This window comes from Gallinula chloropus (assembly GCF_964237585.1).
Source record: "Gallinula chloropus genome assembly, chromosome: 12".
Taxonomy (NCBI): Eukaryota; Metazoa; Chordata; class Aves; order Gruiformes; family Rallidae; genus Gallinula; species Gallinula chloropus.
Genome location: NC_140097.1, coordinates 5575419 through 5591254, shown reverse-complemented (window position 1 = coordinate 5591254; position 15836 = coordinate 5575419). Strand labels below are relative to the sequence as shown.

The following is a 15836-nucleotide window of genomic DNA, read 5'->3' as shown; positions in this document are numbered from 1 at the left end:
CCTGTGCCAGAATACCTTAGTGTTGACATCCCAGTGAAAGCCAGGCCAGAGGTAACACTAGTAACTAAACACGGGATGGAGGTTGGTCCTGAAGGTTTTTGGCTTTGACACTGCTTAACAACCTCATTTATATAAAAATTTCACTTTCTGTTTTACTGCCCTATAATTAAATCCAAGGCAGGTGGCCTATAAAACCAGCATGTGGAGCACCCTGCCAAAAGCTCTCTTTTGGAAGAGGATCAAGACACCCAGAAGTGCCATGCTGTCCCACTGTGGGCATCAGGAGGGGCTCTGAGAAGACCCCCCCAAAAAGCCCAGCTGGCACACCTGAGAACTGTGCCAGACCTCCACAAAGTACAGCTCTCATCCCTTTCCCTTCTAGGAAACAGGTACCTTTGCATAAAGGCTTCTGTGCTGAACTCTCACCTGGGGTCTTCTCCAAGCCCTGACAGCACCAATGACTCATATTGACTTGCTGCAGTTCAAAAGATGCACCAACTCTTCCATCAGTCATCTCCCTAAGTCTGTTTTTCCCAGGACAGGCTCTCAGATGCTCTCTACCATGGACACAATGTCCCCTGGCATTCAACCCAAGTGCTCACAGGGGATAGAGTCACACACTGCACAACCTTCCCCCCTTACATGGGTTCAGAGGTTGTTTCAAAGGAAAACTAGACACCCCAACAGCACTTTGGCTCACAAACTCCTCCAGATGAGTCTCTGGGCAAAGAGACTGTCTCCTTCAGTGATGAGACAGATGATGGCAGCACCCCGGAGCAGAGACCAGCTGGGGGAAGTGCCTGAGCTTGGCTTGCTGGGCTGGGGCCGGATTCCCAGCGCTGGTGACCATGTGAACCAGCCACCAGTAAAACCCTGGGAGGTGTTTCCTACACACACACATGAAGCAAGAAGGTTAAGGAGAAGGTGACTGACAAAGGCTGGCTTGTTCTCCTCGGGTGGGTGGTATTTTTGTACGTAAAGCCGCTGAGGCAGGTAAAGGCTTTATATGCTGGCAGAGAGGATTTCAGCTTCCCCAGCCAGACAGCTCTGCCCGCGTGACCACCTCGGCACCTGCCGCCCTCACAAGGCACGGGGAGGGAGCCCTGCGTAGAAGGATGAAGGTCTTAGTGGCTTCTCCATGCTGGGACTCAAGCTCAGGTCCTCATGAGGCTAGCAAGCCTTTTACTAATAACACCACCAGAAAAACCCCATTAACAGTAAACCCTAGAAGTTACCAGGGAGCAGCAGTCCTACTGGCTTCCCCTTCACCACACCAACCTGATGATGATTTTAAAAAAAAAAAAGGAGACCTGGTAACAGCATCCAACTCACCTGGAAATAGCCACTGACCCACAAAACAAGAGGAACCCCAAATATTAAACTGAAGCTTCCAGGGCTGGCCAGCAGTGCTAGTGCCCATCACCTCATCTGAGTGTCCCTTGCATGTCACTCAGGGAAACTTCTGGCTTGTTTCCCCAGTTTGTTACAACCTGCACAGCCCAGGGAGTCCTCAGTGGGCAAAAGTCTAAATTCAGTCAGAGCCTTTGGGTACACTTCATGGTACTTTTTACACCACAAATGTGAAGGAGTTAGAGGAATGTGAACATGATAGAGCCAAGGTGGGAAAGGACTTGGTTAAGCACCTGTCCAGGTGCCAATATTAAAGAACACAAGGCAAACCCATGTTTTCATCTGGCTGCACCAGCTACAGGACTTCAAGGAAAAGTTTAAGACGACAAATAGCATCCCTGGCAGGTAGGAGTGAGTTGTTACATCCATTTTAGAGACAGAGAACAGGGCACAGCAAAGACATATGATTTCCCAGGATAGTGCAGGATCTATGGGAATGATGGGACAAAAATCTCATGTCCAAGAGGAGAGCCTCATCTCATAGACACCGAAACATCCACCTCCCCTGAGAAACAGTGCTCTGCACTGCACACCTTACTGCTCCGAGCCCAAGGTGAACAAACCTAACACAGAATGGCTCAGAGTGCATTTCTGCATGCAGGGATCATCCAGCTACCCTCCCTAGATGTTTTCATAGCTTGAAGTGTTTGCAAAAAGGAAAAAAAAAAGTATGTGATTCAGCCTCTTATAAGGCTCCCACATCCAAGCAGACAGGTGGCTTGATGCTGTGTGCTGTCCTGTGCCCACTGGGCTCAGGCAGGACACTGCCCATGGTTCTAGCCGCAATGAGCCAAGACCTCCACACAGAAAGCAACATGCTGCACAGCCCAAGGAAGAGCTGCAGGGCATTCTTTCAGCCATCTCTTGAACACACCCCCAATTACCAGTAGGGAATTTCTGACATTAAAACATGAGAGTCACCTTGTTTCTGCCCAGCTTCATGTCCCAGGGATAACACGGCACAGGCTGATGCTTGGAGCCACGAGCACAGAGCAACAGGTCATTGTATTTCCCAGCAGCCTGGTTGTGCTGTGTTGGGCTGTGACAGGCTGTGGGGGCACAGGGAAGAAGGGAAGGCATGCTCCCTGTCCACCCCCAGCTCACAGGCCACCTAGAAGGACAATGGAAGGACCAGTCTCCCCTTTTTTACCCATTTTCACATCCCTGCTTAAGACACAGACACAAGTCAGCGATGCTTTTCATAAACACAAGCCAGATGAATCCACCAGCAGCCACCAGGACACAATAAGTTTGGCCAGAGATACGGTTACACTTTGTTTTGGAAAAAAAATAAATCTCTTTTCACTTAGAGCCAGCCATCAGAGAATTGCAGCTGAACAGGCTGAATACAGCTGCTGTCAGAGCTGGTCCTTCACGAGCTGTTCTTCCAGCCCTGGAGCAATGGGGTTTTCCTTCACAGGTATGCATGTGGGGAGGCAGAGGCAGTCTGAGCTCCATGCTCTTTACATGAACAGACTCCAAAAATAAAACCCAGACAGTACAGGTGTAGCTGGGTTTTATTTATAGAGTGCAAAGGGGGCCAGGGCTGCTTCCCACATTTCTACAGGTTAGCAAAGGAGGGGAGCAGAGATGCCTGTACTCCCCCACTCCCTGACTGTACATGATATATATTCCTTAAGTGCCACACATCACAAAGCATTTGCATCCATCATCCATACAAGATGCCAAGATGCACTTGTAGGCACCTCTATCATGGTAAAGCTGCTCCCACTCCTGGGCATACCTTCAAGCTAAATAGCAACAGATCCCTTTGGGATTAAGCAGGCACAGATGTCCTTTAAGCATGATATACCCATGGAAGTTACATCCTGATGGTTCTGTGGAGCTGTTTGCTATGAGCTGTGTCATTCTCTGTATTGCAACACATCAGGGAGAAACAGCTTTGACATATTAGTTCAGCAAACACTGACACTGTGACCAGGCACACGAGTTTACATGTGAGACAAAAATAAATGCAGGCACTTGAAAATAAGTAACTGCCAGCAAAAACAGATTCCAAGAGTGACACCACCCTGACTGCAACTGGATCCTACAGTAACTAAAAGTATGGCACTGTAGGTTTTGCCTGCAGAAAGGGAAGCCTCCCAGTAGTTGTTTCAGGACTCACTGCAGCCCCCCCAACAGCAATCCCTTCGCGATGCGAAGTACTATCACATCCCACTCTGCTGCTGTTCAGTGACACAGACACAGCAGGGAAAGCTACAGCCACTCTCTCCCATGGCAGCATCGTGCTCCGAGTACACGAGCTGCGTCTCCCAGATCCCCAGCACAAGGATGGTGACCAGCAAGAGGGGCTGTGATGCAGGGGGCAGCTGGGTGCTGAGACACTGTGATAAACTGGCTGATAAATCACATTGAACCTGGGAAGCATCTCCCCCAAGTCCTGAGTTCAAGGCAGACGCACAGAGCTGGCTGTTTGAAAGCAGCCTGACAGCAGCTCAGACTCTCAACTATAACCCTGCCAGGTATCTACATGCCAGGGCTGGGTGAGCTGCAGCTCCAGCACGATGCTCTTCGCCTCACCCTGTCCCAGCCACCTCACCGGGGCTGCGTGCCCTGAGCAATCAGCGAGGTGAGCAGACGCAGGTCCTTGGGTGGCACGATGCTTCCTAACAAAACCCGGGGCAAGGACCGGTGTGGGGAGGAGGGGGGATTTACCTGGTAGACATCCCGGAGGCCGCACCACGCTCGCAGGGCTTGCTGGCAAGCCCGCAGCCGGGCAGCGTACCACCTCCTCAGCGCTGCCACCGTCACCGTCCAGACGAAGCGGCTCCCGCTGAAGAGCAGATCTTCCACCCCGCACATGAACACCGAAGCCATGAGCTGCTCCGCCGGCAAACCCGAAATCCCCGTCCCGCCTGGCTCCGGCTCCCCGCTTCAAACGCTTGGCATGACGGCAGCCCGGCTATTTTATATAGGGCGGGTGGAGGGCAGGGGTGTTGCGCAGAGCCAGGGTCAAACCTTAAAACAAACTCCTCTTTCACGGCGCTTCCTGGGCAGATTCCCAGGAATGCCCCGGCCGCCGGCGCCTGAAGCCGAGCCAGCGGCTGCAGTAGCTCAGCCCTACCAGCAGCTCACACAGCAGCCTTGTCCTCCTTAGCAGCTTATATAAATCTCCGCTAAGCTCCGGTAGCCGCCACTACGTTTTCTAATTAAATTTTAACCCTTCTGCCACGTAGCCCGGACAACCGTCCCGTTCGGAGGCGACAGGAAAAGGAGGGGGCCGCCAGCCAGCGTTCCCCACCGCCGCGCTTCGGCCAGGCGGGAGAGAGCCCCGCACGCAGCTCCCGCCTCACGCCCGGCGCTGTCTGCCTCCGACACCTCCTTATCTGCCAGGCAGGGCACGGACCTCTCATCGTTTTCCTCCCGGCTGAAGTTACACACTAGAAATCCTATTTTCAACAGCACGTTTGGGAGCCAGAGGACAGAGAAATAACGGCCATAAAAAGAAGGGATCAGAATATCCCGGCAGAAATACACCCAACAACTTGTCTCCCAGCAGATGCCCAGTGCAAGGAGCCCTCCCTCTCCCTGCTCCCAGCCTCTCCCCCTTGGTTGTCACGTTGTACCCATTAAATGCTCAACACCTGCTGAAGAGATGGTTTTGCTCTACTCCTAAACTAACGCAGCTCCACTAAAGCATAAAAACAAAGCCTCCTGTGCTGGCTGAGCTCTTCACAAACAGCCCACAGCAAACAAACACTGAAATAATAGTCCACAAGAGAATCCAGCCTTGTCTCGATAGTCGGTATGAAATTAAGCAGCACCCTGTCCCTTTGGGGCTTAAACTGTGAGCACCAGCAAGCTGCACCTTTCCTTGGTGAGCTCCCTCCTATTAACAGCTAAGGGAGGGTAGAAGTCAAAGGGCAATTAATCCTTTTAAGACCCCTCAGAGGATTTGACATTTCCTAAGATTTTTGGGCCAGAAGCTAAGGGGCTCTGCGTGCTTGTGTGTTCACCCAGATGTCACCATCATCATCTCACTGAGTAGACCACTCAGAGCAGATTTTTGGCAAAAACCATCAGCAAGACCAACCTGTGAGTGGAACCTCCCTGTGCAAGGAAGTGACTGAAAAGGGGACAGGAGCAGCTTGCAGAAAGGCTGAGTGGAAACTTTAATCCCAAGGCACTGTTGTTACTGCTTCCCCAAGGCAAACAGCTTTGACAGAATTGTGGCAGCCCTCTCCTAGCTGCTCTTCATATTGCTCTTCAAGGAGGAAGACACCCCAAGTTCTCATAGCACAGTGCAAGTACTCACAAAACCCATTTAATTCCATAATGACCAGCCCTCTTCATGTTGCAACGGTTAGGGTAATGTAATTCTATAGAGGCACTGCCTGTTTTAGAGAAGCTTTGGACCTGTCTCTTCAAGCATCACACTTTTTCTGTTTACACAGAGCAGCAGCAAAAGCAGCTCAGCTCCTCCTGGTGCTGGTATCCATTGGCTCTGCTGCTGCCAGGGGGTTTAAATCTCTCAGAGCCTTACTTTCACACAGGAAAAACAACAACTACTAACACTGTATTTCAAATGCTATTTAGAGGCTTCCTGTTATAAAGGGAGCTGGCACAGAGAGATACAACTCGCTATAAGGAAGAGGCAGGTAAAGACTCAGGCTCTACACTGAAAGCAGCATCCCTACACCCACCTGAGGGTTTCATTGTCCCTTCGAATGCTGTCTTAGAGACTGTGACCAGTCTCCCTCCTCCTCTGCTGATGCCACACATCACAGCACGAGGGATTTGGTTTTGTTTAACTTGGTCTGTGATCCATTGTATCTTAAACTGAACTTACAGACTTTGCACAGTTGCTCTTACCAAGTTGCTGTGTGCCTGAGCAATGGCCTCAGATGGCTCCAACACAGAAGGCAGAGCCATATCTACCCAAGCCCTCCCTCCCCACCACCCCAGCTACTTCCCACCTCACTTCCCTTAACACAGGCAGGATTTGTTCTCTTATACTAAAGTTACAGCTCCATGTGTAGGGCAGAGCAAGGGAAGCACCTTCTCCCCAGGATGTAACTGTGGACACCCCCAAAACAAAGAAGAGCAAACCCAGCTTATGATGCAAAGAGCTAAATGCAGTTTAAAGTAATTTTCATGCTTTAATATGCAACTGACAACTTACCCATTCAAAGCAATTTTAGTCTTTTACAACTTCCACATTCAGAACCTGATTGCAAGTGGGTTAATTGGAAGTACCTCTATAATATCCAGGCTCCTTAGTCAGAACAGACATCACAAAGCCCAGCAAGGGAAAGCAAACAGGATACCTACGTGGCTTCCAAATGCCACAGTATGCAGATCTCTATTCTGTGAGGAACAAGGGCAAGAGACATCTCAGGAAATATCTTTGCAGACATATGTACTGCTTTCAAGGGAACACAAGAGACAGGTACTGCAAATCTGTTTGATGTACAGCCCTATGAACAACAGCACATTCGTTTCTCATAAGGAGTAAGCCTGCACAACAGGAATTTCAGAAAAACATCACTTAAAAACAAGACAGAAGATTTGATGTGTGGTAGATCCATGCTTTCCCTTACGTTATTGATCCAGAATAGGTTACAGTTCCAGAATAACAAGTATTAAAAGAGCACAAAGGTTTGCTGCCAACATAATAGGAACAGATGATCCCAAGTGGGTTTTCAGGCTTCCTTGTGTGTTATCTTCTGTACCAAAATGAACAGAACAGGGCTTAGCTGAATCCCTGTGTTTCTTTTTCAAGTAGCTCATGTGAAGTTCCCATGAATAGAGAATTCATCTACCTGTGCAACCAGAGGACAAGAGCATCAATCTTCCCTTACATCTCCAAAGCAGTATTGCCCCTAGATACAGTGTTTGATTAGACATATAGGAAAAAGGACAAACACAAAAAGTCTCTAGGGGCAGGTAATGAAATTGAAGCTTTGATCATTTTCGGTCTCTGAACCTTCAACAGTAAAAGGTGAGTTATTGTGCAGATGTACAAAATGCGTAATTATATGGGCTAGTGGATGTCTGTCCTAACCAGTGCTTTAAAAACACGCTTTAATCCTTAATTTGTCCTCACATACTAACTACACAATTGCAATCAAACACAGAGACAGCCCTCAACAAGGCTGAGAGAGCCAATTCTGTTTCATGGCACACACCACGATTTTGAAATCTGCTGGTACCTCAACTCCCAGGGTTCAAATCCTCAAAGCCCTGCTACCCTGGGATGTTCTCAGGGCAATGATAAGCATCCTTGAGGTCCACATTAGTCCTCTAAGGGCTTTGTCCACTGAATTCCTGCCAGAAGCCAGCTGCAGTCCCACCTCATCCTGCTACACCCAGGCACGTTTCTCCTTTCTGTGCAAACCCACATTTAACTTTCAGATTTTCCCCATTCTGCTCCAGTTACAAGCCAACAATGCCTGATCACACTGCTTTAAAAATGCATTTTGAAATGCCCAAAGGTGCTGATTTATAGGAGTTTGAGAGCACGAACAACAGGATTACTTTGGAATTAGGACCCTCCTTGTACAATGCTCAAGCTGCACATCCCCCTAACACTGTTTTTAAGTTCCCTGTCATGAAACGAGCCTATCAAGCTGAGAGCATTAATGCAGTTAACCCCAAATAAAGATGAAATGACTTCTCAAAAAAAATCATGTTTTGCTACACTCTGGCCCTTAATTACCAACTTAATAAAGATGGAGTGAAATACAGTCATCAGGTGCCCTCTCTCTGATGCTGTAACCTCTCAGTACATAAGATGCTTAAAAAGCAGCACCAGTGCATGGGGTAGCCTTCTAATCCAACCTGCCGTGATCAAGAGCTTTCAAAGCAAGATGCAATTGCTGGAAAAAAGTGTTTGCAAACCAATTTTGTTCTTTGAAATTATTGGGGGGAGGGGGGAGAGGGAAGAAATCACAAGATATTCTTAACTAACCTACTCCAATACTTTGTATTCACATGAATTTTGGGGGCCTCTCAGAAATAAGTCTGTAGTTCCACAAAGATCTACCACCCTTCACATTATCTAACTTTTAGAAAGCAAATGAAGTCTACATGAAAGGACCATGCCACCATCCTTTAAGGCAAGCAACAGCACACAATGAGGGTATTCGGACCTTTTCCTGGGTACTACATCAGGAATTTGAATTCCCAGTTTTTACCCACTGAACTGGACCTAAATCAAGCCACAACTACACCCAAAACAATCCACAGATGCAGAGGGAAAAGGTCTGGTACCTAGTGCTCTTCTGTCTGGGTGAGGCACAGCCCCTAATAAGCTCTGTTAACAGCAGCCTCATGTACTTCTGAATGAGGTACTGCCTTCTTCCTCCCCTCTCAGAGCTCAGGCTGTACATACATTGCTCTAATGATACAAACAGAATGCAGTCACAAATAAACACATTTTTAAAGCTGAACAGCCACTCTGCCAGAAACATGAATTTCCTGTATCCTATAGTAAACTAATTAGCACTTCACATCAGCAATGAAGTGCCACCACTGTCTAACTTTATAAATGATTAAACAGCTCAGTCTGATGCCTGGAACAGCAGACTTCCCTCCCCACTATGCCCAGGACTACAAAACCAGGTCAGGTTCAAAACAAGCAGCATATGCTCCAGTTTCACGAGTCAGAGTTGATCATCATCTGCTGCCACGTTGTTGCCATCAGAACACGTCACCCCCTTTTTATTACACAGGCCTATCTCCTCCAGTAGCTTATGAGCTTATCAGAGGTATAATTTGGCACAGCCCCACTGACCTCAGTGAAATCTCACATGTCCAGGTGCAGATGCTCAGGTGAGGATGGCGTTCAAGAAGTTTCCATACAATTTGGTGGCAGGGAGCACAGCTGTGAATATGTGTCACTGTTTAACATATGCCTATAAACAAGTTGTATTTAAATTTTTTATACACACATATTTAAGTCTCTAGAAGTTCACATCAAATCTGTTTGCACAGAGGAGATGTAATGAGGGGAAACACCACCCCAGACTTCTGGGGAGAAATTGTTTTTCAGCTGAGAGAGGGTTTGTTTATCACAGAGACAGTCTGGAAACGATGTCAAACTGCATCTTTATGCCCTTTCTCAGCAGCATGAAGACCTGCCCCAGGGACATTATACTGTGGTCAGGGCATCTGTGGGATCAGTGACATGCTACCTTCCTCACTCTGGGATGGGCCAGGACATCATCTCTGCTCTGTGGGAAGGGCTTCCCTCCTGGGGAAAGCTCCACCACCAGTGACATGGGACTCATCCCTCACTCAGTGCTACTCCCAAGTCACATCTGGAGGAAGTGAGATCAAACAACACAGGGTGGAAGCCTGGGGCATGCTGAGAGTTGCAGAGAGAGCAGCAGCACCACCACCTTCCCCAGCCAGGGCTTCACTCAGAGCCATGCTGTGACAGGGGTAGTGCTGCTGCTGGAGGAAATGATTCACACCAGGCCAGACCCTCATGAGGGACACACCCCCGACCTCTGCATTTGGGCTGTGTCTCCAGGGAGCACCCATGGGAAGCAGTGGCATAGAGGAGATGCTGTGACTGCCTTGGGAAGCTGCAGCAGGAGGAAGGATTTCTCTCCCAGCTGCTGACTCTGCTTTCCTGGTGCCCTGCCACGTACCAGGCAGTCGCCACCTCAACCTCCTCCAAACTGGGAATAACGAAGAGCACAAAATACTTGTAGCATCCTGGTTTTGGAGGTGAAGTTAGAATAGCTTCTGTGCAAGGATGCACCACTCCAATGAAATCCCCACCTCAGATACCCAGATGTTCAGGTGGGTCAGCACAGCCCCCTCACCTCCCACCTAGACCTGCTGCACCAGCTCCAAGCAACACCATACACCTCTGGTTTGTATTTTACTAGTGGCTGTCACTCTTCCTGTCCATCACCTCACTGGAGCCATGAAATGCTTCTGGGTCTCATCAGAGGAGCAGTGGGTTCAAAGTCTGGAGGACCAAAGGGTTGGCAGGGAAATGCATCCAGCCACACTGGTTTGTCCTGTGCTTCCCACAGCCCCATCAGGAAAGTTTCTTCCCTGGCTCTCCCAAAAGGTCAGTTGGGTATGCACCACCATCCCCAACAGGTACCAAACCCTCTCAGCTTCCCTCAGGCCACAAGGCGCCAGTCCCATGACAGATGGATGCTGGCATCGCCCTGCTGCTGTCCCAGCCAGAAGGGGGGCAGCATCTCCTACATTTTCAGACAGCAAGGAGGAATATTAAAGGGAGACTGAATAAGTCAGGTAATTACTTTTAGATGAAGTATTTCATGGTAGATATCAATACGTGAGGAGCATGAATATCCAGGGCTGCCCCAGCTTTATGGTCCTTTTATAGCCTCGTTAATCTATGACAAATGGTGTGGAATTACTACAACACCTAAATGCTGGGCAGAGAGCTACGACACTGAAAGCAGTGGAGTAAATGAGATAGTAAAGTTTCAGCATTTTGCATGATATATATGGCCACAAAGACAAAAATAACAACCCAAACCTATCAGTCTCCTGACAAGAATCTTTTAAAGAGTGAGAATAAGTGATGTCTAACCATTATAATTATATCCTCAGTACATTCATTCTCTCAGGATGAGTAACCTGGGATGCTGTAGCCTCCAGAAAAATCATGACTCAGAGCAGTGCTCTGCCCTTGATTAGGCTTTATGGGTTATGGCCTAGCCAAGGAAAGGTGTACACCCAAAGAACTTGTCTTTCCCTGCCTACATACTCAAATGACAGAGTTTAGATCACTACATACTATTAAACACAGAGACAAATCTTGGATGCCTTTGTGCTGCTTCTCCCTAACCCCAGTTTCAGACCACAAACCCAGCAAAGCAGGATTCATGTCTGTGTCCATTCAGTCCCTGGCACACCAAAGCACCAATTCTGACCCAAGCTCCTCATCAAAACCCATGGTTAAATTAGCCAAGCCCCATCCCCAGCGTTGCTGGCTGGAGGAAGGCAGCAAGGATGAGGGCAGCAGCGTGGCACAGGCAGCTGATGCTCTCCCAGGGCCAACAGTACTCACCTCATCTCCTCCAGCCCAGACCACCAGTGTCCAGCCCCACAGCTCTGGCATGTTCAAGTAAGAACAGTCCTCGTGCCTCTTATTTTGGATTGGACGCAGAATAACCTGAACTCAGTAGGTCTGGCTCCACCTGCCACATATGAGTTGAGGTCAGAGCCTTGAGGTAGAGCTCTGCATCTTCCTGGCCAGTTTTGGCAGAGGGAGACTCACAAAGCAGTGGGAAAAAGACAGCTCCAGTAAGTAGAAAAGGGAAAATAAATGGTACTGTAATCCTAAATAAGTTGTCAGCACTCTGGGTGCTATGGAGTGATATCTTCTGAGAATACAGGTCTGCTGCATCTGTGCTTCTCAAGCTGGGAAGCAAAAAGCCATGATTTCTAATCTGTCATCTCTTGCTGCAGCAGTTAGTGTCTCATTTACTAACAGAGTACCTGTACAATGGGCATTTCCCAGCTCTGGATAAATAATGGGGAACAGCCAGCTACAATTCAAAAGGAGACAGATCAGAAGGCTTTGTTGTTAGAGCAGATGAGCTCTGGAATAAGCTTTGCTGGAAGGTGAGCCTCAGCACCGAGCATTTGACCATGGAAAAGGAAATCAAGTCAAGCATCTCATGGCATTCCCCCACTGAGGGACCACACTGCTTGTGCAGGGCCCTGACTGTTGCTACTAGGAGGAGTTGAAGCAGGCTTTCCAAAGAGCACGAGCTGCTGCCCATGCTGAAAGCAGGTGGGCATCTGACAGCACAAGGCTGCAGGGCACAAGGAGCAACCCAACCAAAGGAGAAGGAAAAAAGAGCAGCCCTGAAAGGATGCTTTCATCCTAAAAAGGGCCTCCAAAATAAACAAGCAGCATGCCATGGGCTTGATCCAAAGCCCATTGAAATCGATGGAAAGACTCCAGCTGCCCTCAATAGGCTCACAGTGAGGCGGGGCATGCCATGGGAGTTCCACGTGCTGCCCCACCAACCCCTGGCTGATCCAGCTCTTCACTGCCACGTCCTGCAGCTCCTCCTGCCATCCCTCAGCTCTTCTCTCCTTAGACTCAGCAGGCCTTTTGCAATCACTAGCTACTCAAGCCATTCAAAATTCTTTATATATAATATTAAAATTTTTAAAAATTGATTTTTTTTTTTTAAATCAACCCAACCCTGGGAATATGGGATCACACAGAGTCACAAACCAATCACCCATGTAGCTGGGGCCCACAAGATAGATAGATATCTATGTAGCAGCATAAAAAGCCTGAACCATAGCTCCACCTCATACCTCATGATGTACCTTCCAGACCCACCACAGACACCAGTCTTTCCCCAGTTACCACCCTTGCATCTGCCCTGAGACTTTCAATGTTTGGAGGACCCTGCACTGACATTGCAGAAGTTCTAAGCCCCTCTTGCCAAGACAGGCTGGCCAAGTTAAGATAAGATGTATTTTGCATGTTCAAGATGAGCAGAGTCCCTCCAAGAACAAGGATTCCTGGTCCAATTTCCCCTCCCTTTCTGAAAAAAAGCACCAGGAGAAAAGGCCTGACACCAGCAGTGATGTATCAGATGCCCCCAGGGCAGGAGCACTGACACGTGGAAACGTCAGAAGCTCAAACAATAAGAAAGGAAGCGGGAAGGGAAAGGCGGAGGGGACGGTGGGATGGCCACAGTTGCAGAGTCAGCCCCTTCGGGTCAGAAGGAACTCATCCCTTCAGCAAGCAGGGTGCAGGTGCTGGACAGAACCCTGTCCCTGCCAGGGATGTTTCCCCACACCTCGCCCCTTCCTCTCAGCCCCCCACCACACACATGTGGCACAGCACCAGGGTTTTGCCCATGCCAGCTCCTCTGCTACAACAGCAGAGGGCCATGGCCAGACCCAGCAGGTAAAGCTGTGCCACCCCCCATCCAGGTACATCCAGAGGGTGATGACATGGGTGCAGGGGGATGGGGTACCCCAGCCCACTACTAAACTGGACTCATTTTGTAGCTTACTGGGCAGAATAAGAGGGGAAAAGTGATGGCAGAAAGGGAGAGGGGATTTTGCCAAAAGGCTGTTGATAGCACTAAGTGTTAAAGCTCATCCTTTAGGAAAACCCCTTTAAACTTTTCCCTAGTCACCTTGGCAGAGAGAAGCAAAACAGACATGCCAGAGCAGGGCTTTACCCCAGCCAGGCTCCCCACAGTTTCCTCATCTCTCTTCTGGCTGTCTTGCAACAGCATAAACTCCCCAAGGGGGGTCAATCTCAGACCATCCATGTGCTCAAAGTTATTCCTGCCATACCAGCCACAAAGGAGAACTCAGCATTTGTTAATAATTATCCAAGGCAATAACTTCAATCTCCTGCTTGTACTTCAAATGGAAACAACTGAGTAAGTGAGTAGTAACCTGCTGGCAGAGGAACTTTTAAATAGGTGCATGGGAGTGGGTTAAGTGGCTTCCTAAAAGGAAAAGTCTCATTGGGTCCTTGTGTCCATCCCCCTGCCCCACTTTGGGATATAAAGCTGCCCTTGCCGTTATCAGAGCTGTGACTCAATCAGCGTTTCATGGTCCTAATTAAGGGGTATTTGTCTTCATGGGCCTGATTCCTCCTTTGCCAAGACTGCAGAATCATAATGAGTTTTTCCCATCCTCCTTGGAGAGGACATGAGTGCTCAGCCAGGGAAAGGAAGCCATTTGGAGCAGGAAGAGGATGCTTGGAAGCTGAGCTGGAGGGATCATATTAGGCCCTTTCTGAGGTCAGAGAATCAAACTGACATAAAAAAAGCTTCTATCCTCACTCAGGTTAACAGGCAAAACTGTAGCACAGAAAGCCCTTTGCCTGCCTATTTCAGCAGGTCATGCCCAGCTGTTCCTGGAGGATGCTTCCCAGGAGTGCTGCTCCCATCCTGTGCATGTGGTTGGAAGGGAAAAGGATGGGGGACACCAAGCCCAGGGAAACCAGAGCACCTGGTGCTGCTCTTCCTCCAGTCCTACACGAGGAAGGAAAGAGGACCAGGTCCTGCTACAGCCAGTCTCATCCTCTTGTCCCACATACCTGTTTCTCTAGTCTTGAAAAGCCACACAAGGAACAGAGGGGCCAAACATCCTTCTCCTTACACACACCTGCCCCTCAGTACAGGACACTGGGTATCACATGGCTCACGAGGTCCTGCTCCACCTTCAGCACCCAGCAAAGCTGCAGTTGCTGGGTGCCCTATGCCCCCCATGTTCTAAACATTTTTACCATTTAGGGAGCTAAACAAGGATATTTGGGGCACAGTAGGGGAAAGGGACTGGAGGAACTGTCAGGAGACAGGCAGTAGCTTTGAAGTGGGAAAAACTCTGGAACTAGGGTTTTGGGGAGGTAGAGAAAGTGCAGCTGGGGGCTTAAAGGGGCTCCAATGTGCCATAGGAGAGAGAGAGAGAGACACAATAGCATCTCATTTGGGGCACGGAGGGGGCTGTCCTTCCCCACCTCTCTCCACACACCAGCTGCCCTTGGCAGGACACAGGGACACCTGCCCTTCCCACAGGGGCAGTGAGCTCCTTCAGCACACATCACAGCTCACAACTCACTCCTAGCACTCACACAGAAATGGCAAGGGGAAAATAAATTCAGGCATTCAAAAGCAAATCTAATGGATGCTACATTTCCAGATCCTCAGGGAGTAAAAAGTTACATATAATATCATTTACCCCTTTCTCCTGCTGATTGTTAAATCAAATAAAAAAAAAGAGCCCCAGAAGAACACAGCAGCCACTGGAACACAACTCATGTTTCTCTATTGCTAAATTATGCATCGGTCTTACAGCAGATAAAATTGTAGAACAGCACCATCTGTTTCTCAATATGCTTTCTGCCAGCTCCTGCAGCAGGGATTTACTCCCATCTCCCTTCCAAGGTACAGCCAAGCTGACGGGCAGATGTCTGTCACCAGGGAGAAAGGGCTCTTCACCTGCCCACTGCACATTTGGGATATGCTGTGCCAGAAGGTGGGGACAGATCATTTACTTTCTGACATGCTGGATATGCTCACAGTGCCAGCTCTGGTGAATAGCCCTTGATGATGTTATGAATCCTTAAAATACTGTGGGAGAAAGCAGTTTCCAGCTGTTTGTGCCTTATGCCACACCATGTTTATATCAGAAGTTTCATTTCTAAGTATTCTGAGGGCTGCTGCAGGTTTTTTTCATTATGATAAAGGGGAAGGAGAAAAGCAGCCAACATCTCCACATCTTTAGATTGATATTTAAGGGACCTGTGTACAAGCACACGTAAGTCTCAGCCATGAATCAGGGAGCTTTCAACTTCTTGGATCTCTCTAACTAGACCTCAAATAGTGGGCACAGCACCAGGGAGCTCTGTACACAGCACATCCTGAAGGCACCCATCCCCAGGGGAGTTCCACTGGGTGCCCAGGCCCAATGACAGG

At 48.8% G+C, this 15836-nt stretch overlaps 1 protein-coding gene across 1 annotated transcript in view; it reads right to left on the bottom strand.

Moving 5' to 3' along the window:
• Positions 1-4251, bottom strand: part of FRMD4B (FERM domain containing 4B) — a gene marked incomplete at its 5' end in the record, with an annotated part of 81563 nt that extends 77312 nt beyond the window's left edge. The window contains one exon of the mRNA XM_084269427.1: positions 4090-4251. Within this exon, the coding sequence (XP_084125553.1) occupies positions 4090-4251 (162 nt within the window). The remainder of the gene's footprint in view (positions 1-4089) is intronic.
• Positions 4252-15836: the final 11585 nt, after the last annotated feature.